Source organism: Parasteatoda tepidariorum, chromosome 3, assembly GCF_982258835.1.
Source record: "Parasteatoda tepidariorum strain Cologne lab strain chromosome 3, Ptep-v5.0, whole genome shotgun sequence".
NCBI classification, from domain to species: Eukaryota; Metazoa; Arthropoda; class Arachnida; order Araneae; family Theridiidae; genus Parasteatoda; species Parasteatoda tepidariorum.
This window is the reverse complement of record NC_141757.1, coordinates 17,078,241-17,096,190: the sequence shown is the minus strand read 5'-3', so window position 1 is coordinate 17,096,190 and position 17,950 is coordinate 17,078,241. Positions and strand designations below refer to the sequence as shown.

The following is a 17,950-nucleotide window of genomic DNA, read 5'->3' as shown; positions in this document are numbered from 1 at the left end:
CATAAAACATTCCTTTCTATACAGAAAATTCATAAGGGTTGCATCGCCGCCACTATTTTAAGTGTTCAACTTAATGTTACATTTTATTTTGCTACTTAAAAACTATAGCACTTGTATTATTAAGGTGTGTAGAAAAATGTACAAGAATAAGACCAAACATCTATAATCATTTAGTAGAATCATCAATAGTTAAACTTAAAACCTTATGTTAAACTAATTAGAAAAATTCAGTTTTCACATGTCCCTTCTGAACAATTTAATTTAAATTTTTTAACCATTTTTAGAATCGGGGGCGGAGCCAAAATTCCTCCTTTTAAATATTTCAAAATTCTGGCAAATTAATTTCTTATTAAATTAGAGCTTGTTATAAGTGAGTACAACTGTATTTGTATTTAAAAAAAACTTAGAACTAAATTATTAGAATTGGATTTATTAGTCTATTTCAGGCATTTAATAATAATTTACATACATTCCACTTTCATTAATTTAATAGAATGAAATCAGACTTTAAAAAATAAAAAAAAAGCATTCTTGGGAGTAAATTTATACCTAATAATGAAAATTATTTCACTTAAATAAATGACTTTAAAAAAAAAAAAAAAAACTATGTCATTTCTTCAACATTATCTCAAGATGTTTTAAATCATGCCAAACTCAACACAAATTCTTCCTTTCATAATTATTGATGTGATTAATAAAAGTGCATAGCAATACAAGACAAGTAATTTCATTAAAAACAGAAGTTTAAAAACAATTAAAATATTGCTTAAAATAAAAAAAAGAAAACAAGCGGCTTTATAAAATGTTACCTTAAAAGCAAATTTTTTTGACACTTTATCATCACTTGTACAAGGACTTATTTTATAGCTTGGTAACAATATTGAGGATGTCAGCTTGTCTTCACTTGGACCTAATTAAAAAATAAATAAAATAAGTAAATAGAAAATGACATAATTGAAATTATTAATTATTCGTGTGACAGATACTTTTTATCAATTATAATTCCACATATACTATTTTTTCTTCACAAACAAGAGGTTGCTAGCAGAACTAATTATGTAATAGAAATGTTGAACATTTCTCCTGATTGCCGACACTAAAGCAAATATAAACACTGAAACTTAAACAGTTAAGAAACTCTTCTCACCATGCATTATCTATTTTAATTTGGATTAAAATTTTACCGACATACATAGAACCAAGACAGGACTTGAAATTAATACATGGTGCATAGCTAAATTTTTCAACAAAAAATAAGCACCTTTTAAGTACTTTTTAAGCACTCAAAAAATATTTTTAAGCACTATATGCATTAACAAAATACAAAAAAAATTTCATCGATTTTACGTGATCATGATAAAATAACTATACTTCCAGTTATAATTTCTGACAAAGAACTCTTTTCTTGATTATATTAGCCTTTATAAAATGATCAAGAGATTTTTCAGTTCGATAACAGAGGGTGGAAAATGAAGCCTGAAATTGACAATATCTTGCAAATTGCAGCAGAGTTGCATATGAGAGTGCAATAATCTTACCGAGCCCAGCTCAGTAGACGCACATGCGGACTCACAAATATTTCCTTAAATATTTAAAGTTATTGGAACTTTCATATGCTATGAGCCGACGGTAAGCCGAAATGAATTGTGAAAACATTGAATAGAACAATGTGAAAACCATGCTTTTGCATAATAGGTGGCGAAAATCAACAAGGTAACAAAAAAATATTTTCGAAAAGGGAAAATTAAACACTTTTTAAAAACACCCAATTAAAAAAACATGGTTACGGGCTTTTTTTTTAAAAAAAAAAGCACCTTTAAGTACTTTTTAAAAACGTTGTGCACTATGTAATAGGGGTCCATTGTTCAAGAGTTATTAAAACTTGACGTGAACCACTATGAAATGAATTATCTAGTCTCAAGGGCTAGCAAATGATGAAAACAAAGGTTAAACTGTTTTGGTCACAAAAAAAAACATTTTTCATCATAATGATAAACAGGACACAGTCTCTGTATTGTTATTTAATTCACTTTATTGACTTTTTAAAAATTGCAATTAAGACTTGTACATGGACCAGTAAAAATGTATATGACTAATATCTTTAAGTGACTGATCCTGTAGAGCAGTGACTAAATTTTCTTAATTTCTACCCTTGAGGGAGGTAAATTTAGTTATAAGAAAGATAAGCATAAGTACCTTTATAAAAGAAAAGACAAAAATCTGCCAGCACACACCATCTCTGCTTAAATTGCTTCAAAGCCCCACCTTCAAGCTTATACAGCCACCCTTTCATTACAACTTGAGACTGAATATTACGTTTAACATGAGGAGACCTGTACAGAATTAAAATTATAACATTACATAAACTCAAATGTAAGCAACAGAACATCAAATAAACTATAAAATAACATACCTAATGCTCCCATGACTTTTCTTTCTCATTGGCTAAAAAAGATTAAGAGCAAAACATTACTTGAAGAATTCATTTCAGATACATTTTGAATTAGAGAAATCGCAATTTTCCTTCCTTTATACAAATAAGTTTATTTCTAAAATTAATATTTAATCCAAATCAAACTGTCTTCTGAAACTCAGAAAAAGAAAGTATTTTCAAAATAATGAATAACTTGTGAAGGAACAAATGGTTTTGAATTAATATATGACAAAAAAGATGATTTATATTAATGTTTCTATGGGTCAAGGATTATTCCAAAAAAAAGTTTTTTAAGACTTTCTAAAGTAAGACTTAAACTTTCTTATTGGCCAAAAAGATGTAAAAGTAAAGCATTAGTTGAAAAATAAATTACAAATGCATTTTAAATTTGAAGAATTGTAAATTTTCCTTAATAAATGCAAATAATTAAACTCTTAAAGTAAATATTTATTCTAAATTAAGTTGACCAAGAAAATAATGTATTTTCCAAATTATGAATAGGTTGTGAAGGGTTGTAAGGCTTTGATCAAGAATAGATAAAAAACTGAAATTAAAATATGTGAAAAAGTTCGTTAACACTAGTGTTTCTTTCGGTCAATGATTTTCTCAAAAATATTTAAAGTTAAGATTAAAACAACACATTTTCAAAATGCAGAAGATCCATATAATGCAATTCTATAAAAATCACAATAGTTTTGTGGTACAAACAATGTAATTTGCAGCTAAGAAATATTTATAACTAAGCAAGAACTTTTTATACTACTTGTTTAATTATTTGCTAAAAGGTTTTTTTTTATTTTTAATTCCCTATGGCTAAGTAAAATGGCAAACTCTTATATGATTAACAAAGAACACAATAAGAGAAAAAAATCAATGTCCCATCAGCAGTTGTCAGGCGCTCCAATATCGCTTCACCCCACACAGCTGTGCATCGTGACAATTGGCTCCTGTCCATGATTTGCTAAAAGGTTGAAACTTAAAAAGCTAAGCAAAATAAAATCAATCTATTCTTTGTTACGATTTTGAATGATTCTTTAAATAATAAATACTTAAAAACATAGTTTGTGTTAAGCAATCGTATCTAAAAATTATTATATAGTCTGTTAGGATTGATCTATTTCCACAAGTTTGCAGCTATATATATATACATTCCAATGTTTAAATTACAAGACAAATGAATAATGAGAATTTTTTATGTCTACATCTTACTTACTGAACCGAGCAGTTCATTAGTCACTTAATGTATAATTTCGGAGGGGGTTTTGTCCCCCAAACCCTCCCCAAAACTATGCCACTGGACATATTTATTCACTTGCAAAGGGTAACTACGATGTAATCTCCTTTGAACTTGTTCTCCTGTATGTCTATTTAGTTTCTCAAAAACTATTGACAGGTTGTCACCCAAAGTTAGCATCCTTTTAGGGGCAGGTCTGGGAAAGATTTTAGCATTGGTATTTGCACCAAAAAAATAATACAGTGGAGCATCGTTTATACGACGATCACTTATACGACATTTACATTTATACGACGTTTTTAGTGTGGTCCCAAATCATTCCTATTCATTTTAATGTAAAAAATATCGTTTATATGACGCACAGAATCGGTTATACGTTGGTTTTCAGATTTTGTTCACGTTTATTTAATTTTTTATTTTTTCTTGTATATTTCAAAAAAGGGTGGAATTTGCCAACATGAATGATACAGAAAAGGATGCCAACTAGAATGCTTGGATGACGACCGTAATTTTTACTAGATGACTGAAAAAACTAGACAATGTTATGAAGAGGCAAAAACGAAACATTTTGCTATTCATCGACCAATGTCCAGCGCACCCATCGATACTAATTATTTTGGAAAATGTAAAAGCTCTCTTTTTTCCTGCAAATTGCACAAGTGCGCTTCAGCCATTAGATTTGGCCGTGATTAGAAATCTAAAATTGCATCATAGAAAGCAGTTCAACTTGCTATTCAAAACATTCTGGAAACTAATAGCAAGAAAATATAATTAAAGGAAACATACATTCAAATTGCTCACTGCAATTTTTCTTCTTCGGTTATTTGTTTGTTTTGCTTTGTCTAATTTAGAAATTTATGTAAATCAGCACGTTAAGCATTAAAATTAACTGAAAACAGAGTTAGTTTCAGTTTTAGAAGTAAAAATCGTTTATACAACGTTATCGTTTATACGACGTTTTTCGGTGGTCCCTGGCACATGAAAAATTTAAAAATAATAATTATAATAAAGTCTTAGAAAGGGACTAGTAATTAATTACTTGTTTTTAAAATTTTTACGTTAAACTACTTTTTTGGAACTTTTGCTACATACCTTCAGATATCATTACTAAAATCATCCAGGGATAGTTATTGGTACCTATTTACGCCAACTACTACAGCCAAGGGGCAAAATATATTCCAAACTTGCAATTTAAAAAAAAAATTTAGGCACTTGTCCAGGGGTGGCTTTAAATTACATTCTCCGAATTGGTCCCCTTCTATTATTTTTTTTTTCTTAGTTTCTCAAGTTTCGCTGCCCGGAAGTTGCCAAGGCTTGGTGATTAGTCTGCCACAGATCACATACGTAAATCTTAAAAAGAAAATAGATGAAAAATCTCCAAATTGTCTAAAAATTAGATTAATACTCAATTTAATTACAACTGCATGTGGCATCATCAAAATGAATTTTCTTTACTGAGGAGTCAGTTCAATCATATATGTCCCTTCATAAAAAAAATTATTCAAAATATTTAAAAAAAGGGGACGAATGACAAATACGCTTTATGACATGCAATAAAATTTTTTGGTTTTTGTTACTATATAATCCATTTCTGGAACAAAGTTAATAATTAAGGAATACTTCTGTTCACATAATTCATAATTAACGAGTAACATTATATTTAGACCATTTTTTAACGCAGCTAAACTGTAAATGATTTTTTGCATACAATTTATAGGTGTGTACCTTGGCTAAATTATTTCATGGAAGATTTTCTTTAAATATACTTACAGCCATATTCTGCGATTTCAAAGTTTTGATAGTAAAATCTAATAATAGAGTAAGTGAATATTTTTGCGAGGCATTTCATGCAAATAAACATAACTTCTGAAATTTGGGAAATACATATTTAAATAGCGTCCGGATTGACAACACAAGTTTATTAACAAAAACAATAACAAACACAAATAACTCTTGTAATTGGCTATCTTGTATTGCCACACGATCACATTTTTTTAAAGTTGTTTTGTTAAGGTCAACATTCCTGAGCTGCTATCCAATCACAAATTTAGTGCATACCTCATATGCAGAAACTAATTCTAATTGCTTTAGTAGAAGTTAGTCGGAAAAGTTGAAAGTTTCAATAGCGTGATCTAGAATAAATATCATAGAAAATTTAAACTAAACTCAAATATTGAAATTTATTTTATTTAAGTAACTTCAAAACCACCAAAACAAATCCTTAATCTAAAATATTATTTTGACCACCCAAATAATGTTATAACTTTAAAATTATTATTTTAGTGCTGAATATTATACTGCTGTGTCTCAACTCTATCTAAATATCAAATACTACTGTCAATTAGCAAGCCGTTTCTTTGCTTAAAAAATATTAAAGTAAGTCTTTAGTACAAATTTTTTATTTATATTTCTGTTTCAATGCAAAATTTTTATTTGGTTATTCATTTTAATAGTCTAGAAACACTTTTACTTCCATGCAAACAAAATACATTTATAAATTAATGGTATAAAGGACGTGATGATATACTCCATGATTCGGCCATTGGATTAATAATAGTTTTGTTTGTTGAGAAAAATTTATAAGTAATTGCATTGTAATATCGCATCAATATCGTTTTTATATCATTCATTAAGTTATATATTGTATTTAAATGAATTATTTTGTGTTTACTCGAGAGGTATTTCGTAACCGGCTTTTTTTAATCTGTATACAACGTACATATATTGATGTATGCTGATTGTTATCAGTGCGTATTTATTAAATATTGTTTTTCCATATATAAATCAATAATAATACTTTGTTTTTTAATAGTTGTCAAAATTTATAATAAATGCACAAATTTTAATTGTGTTGTGTAATTTAAGTGTTAGTGCATTTGGTTGCAGTGTGTTACTATTGTTTTGAAATGTGTGTTTAGCATGTGAACAGTATGTATGTCTTTGAGCTATTGTCAAACTTAACAGTTCAGACAAAATTTGTCTCAATTCTAATTGTTTAAATAATTTCAGAATCAATTATGAAGCTTGAACCAGATGATCTTGATGAAACTGTAGTAGCTTTAGATCCTTGTAAGTATTTTTTGGGAATAATGTTAAACAGAGCATTGAAACTGTTTATTTTTAACAAGAATAAAAGCGCTGTTAATACCCAAGATTTATTATTTTTTAACTGAATGTAGTAAATTAACAAATAGCATGTAGCAAATGTTGATGTTTTAACTCAGTAAATTTCTTTTTGCGTTAATACTTTGTGTTAAATTATTAAAAAATTTCACAATAAATTTCAATTGGCCAGGTGCAAGTAATACATAGCCAAATGATGTAGATCTCCGTCGACTTTTATATAAACCTTAGGGGAATCTTTTACTGCCATTTTTTGCATTCTTTCAAAACAATTTTATCATTGAGGAAATTTGGTTTTTGAAACAGTGGGACTTATCACAAAATATAGAAGTCTCTCTCTTTTTTTTGGAAAAAAAAAAGTTTTGACAACAATTCAAAATTATGAAATGATATTTGATTTTAATGACTAAGCTTGATGGCTGTGTAATGTTCTGACCTGCTGATCAAAAAAAAAAAAAAAAAAAAAAAATCACATGATTTAAAGCATTCAAATAGTTTTCTAACTTTAAAAAAAAATTATCTACGCTTGGAATAAAGAGATGACATCGATCAAATCTAGATTAATCCACCGACGATTGTAGATTGTAACAATAACTTACAAAAAGTTTTTGTATTAGCAAAATATAAGAAAAGAAATTCATAGTAGGGTGACCCGGGGTAATTCACGATCACTCTGTTTCTGGGGTAAATAATGATCACCTAAGTTATATTTTAAAAAAAAATTTTTTTTTTAAATTTGAGACATGGACAAGAATGCTTGTACACTTTACTAAAGTATAACTACATTTACTTAATAATAGCTTTTTGTTTTATCTAACAAAATAAGTATCTTTTAAACTGCTTTCTGTATTTTCAATTTCAAAGATGGGTTTCAAAATGTGCACATTTCTGCAAAGATCCCCCTCCTTCTCTTAATAATAAATATTTTGAGTTACTTTATATTTCTTTTATATAAAAATAGTGTAAGCTTTTGTTTAATTGTTTCACATCTACTGTAAACATTATAATTGATTATAGAAAACTGTATCAAATGTTGCCCCCTACAGATGGGGTAATTATTGATCACTGGGGTAATTCCTGATCACTGTCATTTCTTCTTATAAATAGTATATAAAATAGCTAATAAATAGCTAATTGTCTTTTCTTAAATAACAGTTAATATTTATTAAGTGGAACAACTATAAAATATATTTTAACTATCATCACAAAATTTGTTTTTAACGGTATACAAGACTGTATTCTGGTTTGTCATACCTTGCTTCTATCTTAATTTTATGTGTATACATTGTTAGAATAATTTTTAAGTTTACAAATTAGCTTAGTATAAATATGGTGAGAAATTATTAGCCTAAAAAGGATACTTAGCTTCTAGAATGCAAAATTAGTTAATTTCTTTTAATGATTGAAAATGAAAATTTCAATGTGAGAGCTGCTGCCAGAGCTGTTGAGTTGACATACCTTACTTTGCTTTACACTTTCACTTAATGAAGTTAAGAAATCCAGCAAAAGTAATCCATGAGAGAACTCTCTTATATTTCAGCAGAACATGAGAATGAGTTGGCTGATTGCCTAAAATGTATGGCATGATGCAAAAATTTTTTGCAATTTAAAGTGTTAATCTTTCTTCTTGCTTTTTAATAAGTAGTTTTATTAGCTGCTTAAACATATCTTTTTGGTTTATTTGTTTGATCTTGATGTCTTATTTGTTAATTACCATTATCAGGGTTGAGATTTTTCCGCTTTTTAGCGGATTTCCGTTTTTTTTTTTCACTTTTGTCTCTCGAATTTCTGCCTTTTTATCAAAAACTCCGATTCTCTTAAAATTTCACTCTTTTTAAAATAAATATTCCGCTTTTTCAGAAAATTCAGCCACTGAAATATAATAATTATTTTTATTTCCGATTTTCAAAGGTAAACAGGAAATTCAAACTACAAAGCTACTAACCCTTTCTGCATTTTGACTCATTTTAGCTATTTTCACCGCTTTTACGCACAGAAGATAAGATTTTTCGCATTTTTACCCGCCAGCCAGATATCTTGTATTTTCGTAATTCAAACGACGCTGCTTCAGACAAGTCTTTTAGAAGTCGCAAGCCTGGAATCTGCTAATATCTCGATTCTTATTCAACGCGATTTTAATATCAAGCATAGCTTTTCGTATTTACGTGATTTAAAAGTTGCGTGTTCCGATTCTTACTTACGAGATTTAAAATCCGATATCGTGATTTGTATTTGCGCCTTTTTAAAAACCTATGTAGCGATTCGTATTCACGAGAGTTTAAAATCCAATGCCTTGATTCGCTCATGCGGTTATAATATCAAACATCGATTTTCGTCTTATACGTGCTTTAAAAATAAGGCATTGGGATTTGCATTCAAAATTATGCCTCATAATTCTTATTTATGCAATTTAAAATTTACGCATCATGATTCGTATTTACGTGATCTAAAAATTATGAATCGTGATTTGTATTTACGCGATTTAAAAATTTTATATCGCAGTTTGTATTTTGTCATTTTCAAAATCGTATATCTAGTTTCATACTCACGTGATTTCAAAATCCATAATCATGATTCATATTCACGCTATTTTAAAATATAGGATTGCAATTTGCATTCGCGCAATTTTAAGATCAACTATTGCGATTATTGTAAGAAGTAAATTTTTTCTTGATTTAGTTACTCTAAAGGTGACTGTTTTTCTATCGATGATTATTAGTATATGTAGGTGTTACAACATCAGCGAAACTGGAATAGAATATATTCAAAACTTTTACTCTGGGCTTGCAAGGAAGAAAAAGTAGGATTTGTCACAAGATGTTTGAAGATGGACTAACGACTAAATATAGCAAACATAAAAAATATAGCACTTAAAAAGTTTTTTTTTTTTTTTTTTTTTTGGAAAAAGAGTTAATTAACTCAGAAACCAAAATGCAAAATTTAAAAAATAATAAATTTAAAAAATGTTGCTGTTATTTATGCTATAAAATGCAAAGTTCTTATCAAATGAAAAATAATTATCTAAACAGTTGCTGATTATCATGTAATTTTTCGAACTAAAATAGCAATTTTTTTATGTTAAGGAGTTACTACATATTTTTACTTCACAGCTATTGACATGTTTCACAGGGCTCTAGTTAGATCAGATTATAATATAAACATAGTGATTCTCCAATTGTAAAAGTTGATTTTCTTTCCAAAATAATTTAAAAAGTCATGTTAAGGATATATTTGCCTTAAATCATGTAACAGTATTTATTAACAGAAATGGAATGTTAATGTATGTTCTCAGTCATTTTAATTTGCTAAACCAGACAGTTTCTCAAGTAATAATTGTCTCTTATGTGAACTGAAGAAAAATATAATTTCTAGCTTTATTTTTTCAATTGGTAATTTTTCTTTTTATTAAATGTTAAGTATCGATGTAATCATTTATATAATAATAAATTAATACACAATTTTATGTCAACACATTGTTATTTATTATCTTAAACTGTCTGGAATTTATTGTTAACCGACTGCACGTACGTAAAATTTACTTTCTTGGAAATTCAGCTTTTTTGCCTTTTGGCTAATCTCATCCCTGCATTATATAATTATTTTTAAACAGCCCCTTTACAATAAAAACTGGTGATCAGTAATTACCCCAGAAGTGATCAGGAATTACCCCAGAAATGATCAAGACCAGGGGTAATTCCTGATCACTAAAAATTTAAAATTTTTTAAATTCTAATTAGATTTTCAAACAAAAGAAGGAGGCATAGGACTCATCTCATATAGCCTCAAACTTCCAGTAAATATTAAAATTCTGTCTTGAATAGTTTTTTCACAAAATAGATGTTTGCATTTTTTGATCAAGAATTACCCCGGGTCACCCTACTAAATTGATAATTGAATTTCTCGAAAGTTTATCAAACCAAAGAGCACTCTGGTTTAATTTTTTATTTCGTCGTATTTCTCACAAAACCAGTGAATGCTTTCTGTTAACGGTTCCAAACCATTTTCTACAAGTTCTATTAGATGTGGTTGAAAACAATATTGAAGTATGTGTCATCTATTATTCCGATTCCTAAAAGATTTTCTGCTCCTCTAAAATAAAGAGGGTTTGAAGTCAACAAGTTCAACTTTGTTAATCTGGAAGTCCGGAATCTGGTACAAACCAGGGTTGGCAAGTTTTTGACACATGACGGTTTATACCATGGTTTTTACCGTCATGTCAAAAAGCCCTCTGTCAAAAACCCATAGTTTGGGTAAAACCGTATTTTTAGAATTGAACTGCTTATAAATTAAAATTAAATCATTTCTGGGCAATAAAATTAGAAAAAAAGTTAAAAGATATTTAAGAACAGATTTTTCCATTTTCCCAACATGATTATATCAAAACATACTACTATTTGAAGTAAAATATTAGGATACTAAACAAAATTTTCAACATTTCCAAGCATCATTTTGTTTGGCATATTACATTACTGAAGAATGTCAAGTCATTCTTGACTTAGAGTTTGTAGTAGTTACAAGTTTTGAAAGTTTTGTTTAGATTATTTCTAATATTTAAGAAATGCAAAATCTTAAATTCTTCTTTTTAGTTCTTGAATTTATTAATAGTTCCAAGCTTTTTTTGTTCGTTTGTTTATTTCTAACAATTAAGAAGTGCAAAATTTTGAATCCTTTGCAAATCAAGCAAATAATTTGCTGTTAAATATATTTTTATTTTATTGACCTATTACCTTACTCATTCTGGCTTATTCTTTATATTTATTTCTTTTTTTCCAATAGTTATTTATCACTTTTTTAAATAAATTTAATGTTGAGCTCCAATGCTATTTAAGACTGAAACTACAAATTTCGAACTAAATATTGCTAATTTAGCCAAGAATTATCAAACACATTGTTTTAATTGATTTATTTAAAAATTTAATTTTGTAAAAATGAAATAAATAATTATAAAAAACTTTTAAGTTTTTTTTTATATAGAGAGGTTTGATAAAAGAATATAAAATTTTTGGGGGCTGATCAAAACAGTTTTAAGGGGTATGTTAAGGTGAAAAGTATTGTAACATTAATTACTCTATTTAAAATACTCTATTTTGTTCACAGACAATGAATGTTGACAATCAGACTATTTAAAAAAAAAAATAATCTATCCTTGTTTTATCAATAAACTACAACTTTTAATCTGCCATCTCTCTTTTATAAAATGTGCCACTTCTAGTTTTTTTTTTTTTAATCATGATTTTTGTGAACCCTGGTTTGGGGTTCTGAATTCATTCTTTCTTGACTTTCCTTCTCTTTTAAAAAAAAAATAAGTATTGCTAGGCTAAATGAATTTACAATGACAATAAATTATTGCACAAGACAAACTTTCATTTATGATTTTGATGTACAGTCGGAGTCGTACCTCTATTTAACGTTTTTTTTTATTTTTTATTATTTCCTCACCATTTATTAAATGCAAATTAGTTCCATTGCAAAGAAAAGAAAAAAAAGTTCTCCACGAAGGCAAATTTCTCTCAATACTTGATCCATGAGTTCCTTTGTCTTCTGGATTGGGTTCAAAATTACGAGGCTACAGAGTTGAACTATTAGTCGGCAGTTCAACGATGGTTATAAAATATAAAATATTTTGGTATAATTAATTGTTGGTTACCAGGGCCAGTGTAGATATAAGTAATCTTGTTCTTATAGATTAATGCCATATGGAATTCTCTATCGTAATATAAGTTTAAAAACAGCATTTTTAGCTTTGAAAAATCAAAAGAAAGTAAAATTTAAACTTTAAAAATTATGGAAATAAGCATATATTCTTCTTTTTTGGCAGATAACTCTGACTTGAATCTAGTTTTGAATGCTTCGCGTTCTGGCGCTCAACCACTCACAAATGAAGGTTTTGCATTTATGTGGGCTGGAGTTCGTGCTACTCATGGATTCTCCAAAGGAAAAGTTTGCTACGAAGTGAAGGTTGGTTTTCTATCTTTTTGTTTTGTACTATTACTTTTTTTAGTTTAGCCTGAATAGTTGTTAAAAATCAAGTTAAATAATTTAGTATTTTTAAATGGGAAAACTGCTACCTTTAAAGTTTTAGAACTTGCCAATGAAGTAAATTCAGCTATTTAAAATAATTATTAAAATTTTTTTATTTAAAATAATTATTTAAATTTTTTTTTATTTAGATTTGTTGTTGATGAATGTAGCACTTGAATTTATTTGTTCATTTTGACTTTACATTGGCAACTTTGTTGTCTGCACTAGTGAAATGGAAAAGTAAATAGGTTTATGTTTAAGTAAATTATATATTCTTACACAACGTTAAACATAAACCTATTTACATTGGCAACTTAGTCGCCTGCACTAGTGAAATGGAAAAGTAAATCGGCAACTTTGACTATACATTGGCAACTGTTGTCTGCACTAGTGAAATGGAAAAGTAAATAGGTTTATGTTTAACTAAATTATATATTCTTACACAACGTTAAACATAAACCTATTTACTTTTCCATTTCACTAGTGCAGGCGACTAAGTTGCCAATGTAAAGTCAAAAGGAGCAAATAAATTCAACTGCTATATTCTTGCACAAGTATATTAGATTTACAAATACATTTTACGTTTTTAAGACAGTATTTTTTTTTTCAATTATTACCAACCTGCATATGATATTTAAAATAAAATTGAAGATAATGATGAAGTATTTTCTAGATCTGTTACCTTTTTAGTTATTTTTTTATTGAAAGTGAATTCATTTATTTTTCTGTATATATATATTAGGAGGCTCCGCCCCCTGCTCGCTAACACTCGCCAACCCCCGAGAAATGCTACGCAATCCTATGTGGTTCACGCCGTGAACCATGGCTCGCTGCGCTCGCTCGCCAATGAACACAATGTTCTAGCACAAAGACATAGTATATTATCATCAAAGACATAGTATTTTATCATCAAAGACATAGTATTGTACTTATGTAGAAGAATTCTATCAATGTTCTTATTGGCTTTTAAAAAAGTAAATTAGCTATTTAGATTGTACATGGTGAAAAAATCAAAACATTAGCTTTAGCAAAGTAACTTATCAAATATTGCAGTTACTCACCTAAATTCAACTAAATGTGTATAATAAATTAGTTAATGCTAGAAATTCTGAAAGTTTTAGAAAAAAAATTTATTATTTAAAAATATGAACTTTAAACCCTAACTTTTCCTTGTGAGATAATAACCCTCAAAAAGTCTTTCATTTTCAAGAACACAAAAAAAATTTTTATCGCCAAATGAAATATTTTTTGGTAATCAGCAATATTGAAATCAATTTCTATATTAATTAACATTTGTGATAAAGTACATAACATTTTAGAACAAAATAAGGATGTTTTACATACAATAAATCAGGGTTGGAGTTTTTGCCGGCAAAAAGGGGTTTTTTCCAGGACAGTGGCAAAAACCTGGTAAAAACCGGCAAAAACTGGTAAAAACCGGCAAAAACCAAATTATCTAAATTGCTGATTAAATATTATTACAAAATACTTGAAACAAATTTAAATCAATCATAAGGAATAATAATTTTGATACATAACATGAAAAAATTATTTTTAACATATTAACAATTAATATAAGGGTAATAATTTTTAAAAGATTGAAAGTTTTTGATCTCTTTTCATTTCAGAATCCTAAAATAAAAGTTTTTTTACAAATAAATAAATATTATTATTTGTATAATATTATTATTTATTATAAAAAATTATTATTTGTACAATAATTAACTACACATGTTGATAGATATTTTATGCTTTAAATTATAGTTATATTAATTTAAAATAAGTTCATTTCACTGGAAAAAAGAGAATAATCACAAATTTTCCAATCAATAATGTTTTAAACTACTAAAATGATATATTATTACATTATCATTTAATTATGGAATAATAATTTTGTTAATTTTTTTGTAATTATTTATATTCATAGTATATATTTCAATTTTAGGAATAATTTTGTATCAAAAATGTGTTTTTGTCCTCTCATCTTGGAAAATATAGGTTTTTGCCACTTTTTGCCAATTTGCTTGGCAAAAACCTGTTTTTGCCAGGACGGTTTTTACCGGTATTTACCATGGTTTTTTCCACCTGCGGCAAAATCTTGCCAACCCTGCAATAAATTAAAATGCGTGGCTGTTAGCATTACCCGAGATACCACGTGGAGGTCGCCATGCTGCATTTCTAATCGGGGAGTTTTGATTTTGGCAGTTCCCCTTGCCTACTGCCAATAGAAGTTTCAATTAAATTTTTTCCAAAAAACATTTTTTTCTGCAAAGCTCTAAGAAATTAACACTAAGCATTTAGAGTTTCTTTGAAAACACAATTATAGATTTGGCATCTTGGAGCAATTACTGAAAGGCTGTCAAATGACTTAACTCTTGACAGGCCAACATAAAGTTGTCCATGACTAAAAACTTATTTAGTCAATACTAAACTGATTTTCTCAAAAGTCTGACCTTGAGACTTATTTATAGTCATGGAGAAGGCCAGCCTAATTAATTTCTAATTGAGTTTAAAATAAATATTATCATGTTTTTAGGGCATGAATCTGAATTGAACAACCTGATAATGCTCACTCTGGTTATTGTTTCCGTTTTTAAAAGCGCTATATGTTGAGCCATCTCATGTGACATATACCATGTGACATTTTTAGCAACAATCATTGGTCGGTTTTCTAACGTTGCCATTCGGGGAGTTGTAATGAGGCTTTTTTTTGGTGCCGTGTAAGAGAAATATATATATATATATATATATATATATCATAATTTGTTTTCTAGTATTAATAACTTCTTTTCATTAGATTGTAGAACATATGAATGTTTCACATCTCCCAGAAGATGAGCCAAATCCTCATGTTGTCAGAGTTGGTTTTTCAGTTGAAAGCTCCACATTACAATTAGGTAAGAATATACTTATTTAATTAATTATTACTTTTTTTTTATCTTACAAAATTTTATTTCATATTATCTACTTATTCTGTTAGCATTTTTTTTAGATTTTTACTATTTTCTTGTTTCTTGTCTTCTGTTTTAATCAAAAATTCTTTAATTATTTGTTTCAAAATAGTTCTTATAAATAAAAGTTTTTTTTTTCCATTCATTTCGGTTGTAGCTTAAATATAACTAAATGTGAAAATGGTTTAAAATTGAAATTGAATTTCTAAAATGTCTACATGAAATTCAGTAAACGTTTGTCAGAAAAGAATATATTTGCCTGATTAAGTGATATCTTTTGTAGTTATATTTTTTATATATTGTGGGTATAACTAACTAATAATGTAGGTCTAATTAATAAGAGAAGCAAATTTTTAAAATAGTGCTAAATATAAATGAGAAATGTTCATAGTTAATGCCAAAATGTATTTATCGCATGCTGGGTGAGAAATTTATATGTACTTTTTTTAATTATGCTTCAGACAATTATTAACTATTTGTTATTAAATTTTTTTTATCGCTCTCTTAAATTATAAATTTACATTCCTTCATGTACAGTGCTCAAAAAAAGGACCACTCTGAATAATTTTTGATTTAATGATCGGATCTTCTTATTCTAAGACTCGTTCTTAATGTTTTGAGGGAGTGGCCTCAAACACAAAAGTCTCGGACACAAAAATCTGAATAAACAAATCTTTTTTACAACAGATTCAGGTTTCTAACACCCCCAAAATATGAGGGGATCTCTGGGAAATGTGGTTCCATTAGTTTGGTCAAAAGAGGAATCCCAAGTTTGAACCCCTTAATGATAATTTTATTATTTGCGTATTTCCTCATAACTTGAAAACTTCTTAACTGAATTGAAAATTCTTTACACACAGTTGTCCAAATTATGGATCGCTCTTCTGAGCAAACTATGGGGACCATATTTCCTAGATTACGGCAACCCCTGTACTATAGGGGTCGGAAACTGAAATCCGCTATAAGAAATTGTTTATTTAGAGAAAGTATTTTTGATCTAATTTTATAACTTAAAGTATCATCTGCACTAATTAAATAATATGTTTAAGGTCACCCCCTTGAACTATTAAGAACATGAAGATCTGATCATTAGATCGCAAGTTATTCAGGGTGGTTTGTTTTTTATTTTGCTCACTGTAACCTTAGCATTAGCCTTTAAAACCCAAAGTTTTTGAAGATCAGTTTTATGGTTTACATCATTAAGTATTTTCTGACATCAGATTTGTTTCTGCTCTGTACCAAATTTGATTTTAAAAAAAATAGACCAGCATGCAGGGCTTCAAGTGCTGCGCACATTGCGCATTTAGCGCCAAATCGGTATATTTGCGCTTTACTGCGCAGAAACGGCATTTTATGTTAAATTTGCACGGAATCTGCGCCAAAAATTTTTCGGGGACCAACTAAACATTGCCAAATTTTAATAGCGTAAGAATTTTTTTTTCTCTTGTTGATTTCATCGTTATTGAAATGCCATCATCTTCGTCAATGGCAAGCTAATAGCCTTCTTGCGCTATTCTATTTATAGATTAGTACCATGATCTTTAAATTAACTAGGGGACCATCCACTAAGTACATATTTTCATGTTGATCCTCAAAACAGTCAAGAATCACAAAGCTTCATAACCTCAAACTTTCCATCTCCCTCATTTCATTTAATAAAGTTAAGAATCAATTGAGTTTCATAAAGTAAATTTTTTTATCTGAGGGACCATCCACTAATTGCATATTCTTTTTAAACAATTATTTTACTTTATTACTTTTTTTTACTAATATTTTTTTTTACTTATTACATTTTATTGTATTATTACCTTCAAAATTTTCGGTGCTTTTATTTTGTAATAGGAAATAACTTAATAATATTTAGAGGCAAGATTTTAAATAAGTATGAAGAGAGGGGGTTTCAATATTTTAAATGCAGCAAAAAATTTTATGTTTTTAAGATTTTTCATTCAAAAGTACTTCAATTCATCTTTTAATGATTTGATTTAAAACAATTGATATAAAAAATTTTAATTGTCACAGATTTGTTAAATATTATGAGTGTAGAGACAATATAATAATTTACTTCTGACACACTTTTTTTAGCTTCAATACTCATTGTATTTGCATTTAAAAATTATAAAATTTTTTTTAATCATTTCATTAATGAAATACTTTATAAGTAACCAATTTGAATTAAAATTCAGT

The 17,950-nt window shown here is 28.1% G+C and overlaps 2 protein-coding genes across 5 annotated transcripts in view; one reads left to right on the top strand and one right to left on the bottom strand.

The window, feature by feature from the left end:
• LOC107436237 (uncharacterized) overlaps positions 1–5,656 on the bottom strand; it is a 46,895-nt gene extending 41,239 nt beyond the window's left edge. The window contains exons 1-4 of the mRNA XM_043051047.3: positions 5,439–5,656; positions 2,414–2,445; positions 2,197–2,333; positions 810–910 (exon numbers count right to left, since the gene is read on the bottom strand). Coding sequence (XP_042906981.2) covers positions 810–910; positions 2,197–2,333; positions 2,414–2,445; positions 5,439–5,444 — 276 coding nt within the window. The 5' untranslated portion in view covers positions 5,445–5,656. The remainder of the gene's footprint in view (positions 1–809; positions 911–2,196; positions 2,334–2,413; positions 2,446–5,438) is intronic.
• A 14-nt stretch (positions 5,657–5,670) lies between these two features.
• LOC107436238 (uncharacterized) overlaps positions 5,671–17,950 on the top strand; it is a 32,581-nt gene continuing 20,301 nt past the window's right edge. The window contains exons 1-4 of one of the 4 annotated variants that reach the window (XM_087158870.1): positions 5,671–6,044; positions 6,678–6,737; positions 12,610–12,749; positions 15,610–15,709. In XM_087158870.1, coding sequence (XP_087014996.1) covers positions 6,686–6,737; positions 12,610–12,749; positions 15,610–15,709 — 292 coding nt within the window. In that variant the 5' untranslated portion in view covers positions 5,671–6,044; positions 6,678–6,685. Of the gene's footprint in view, positions 6,045–6,101; positions 6,416–6,565; positions 6,597–6,677; positions 6,738–12,609; positions 12,750–15,609; positions 15,710–17,950 lie in introns of those variants that run through there. The other 3 variants (XM_087158871.1, XM_087158869.1, XM_087158872.1) reach the window with 3 other exon arrangements.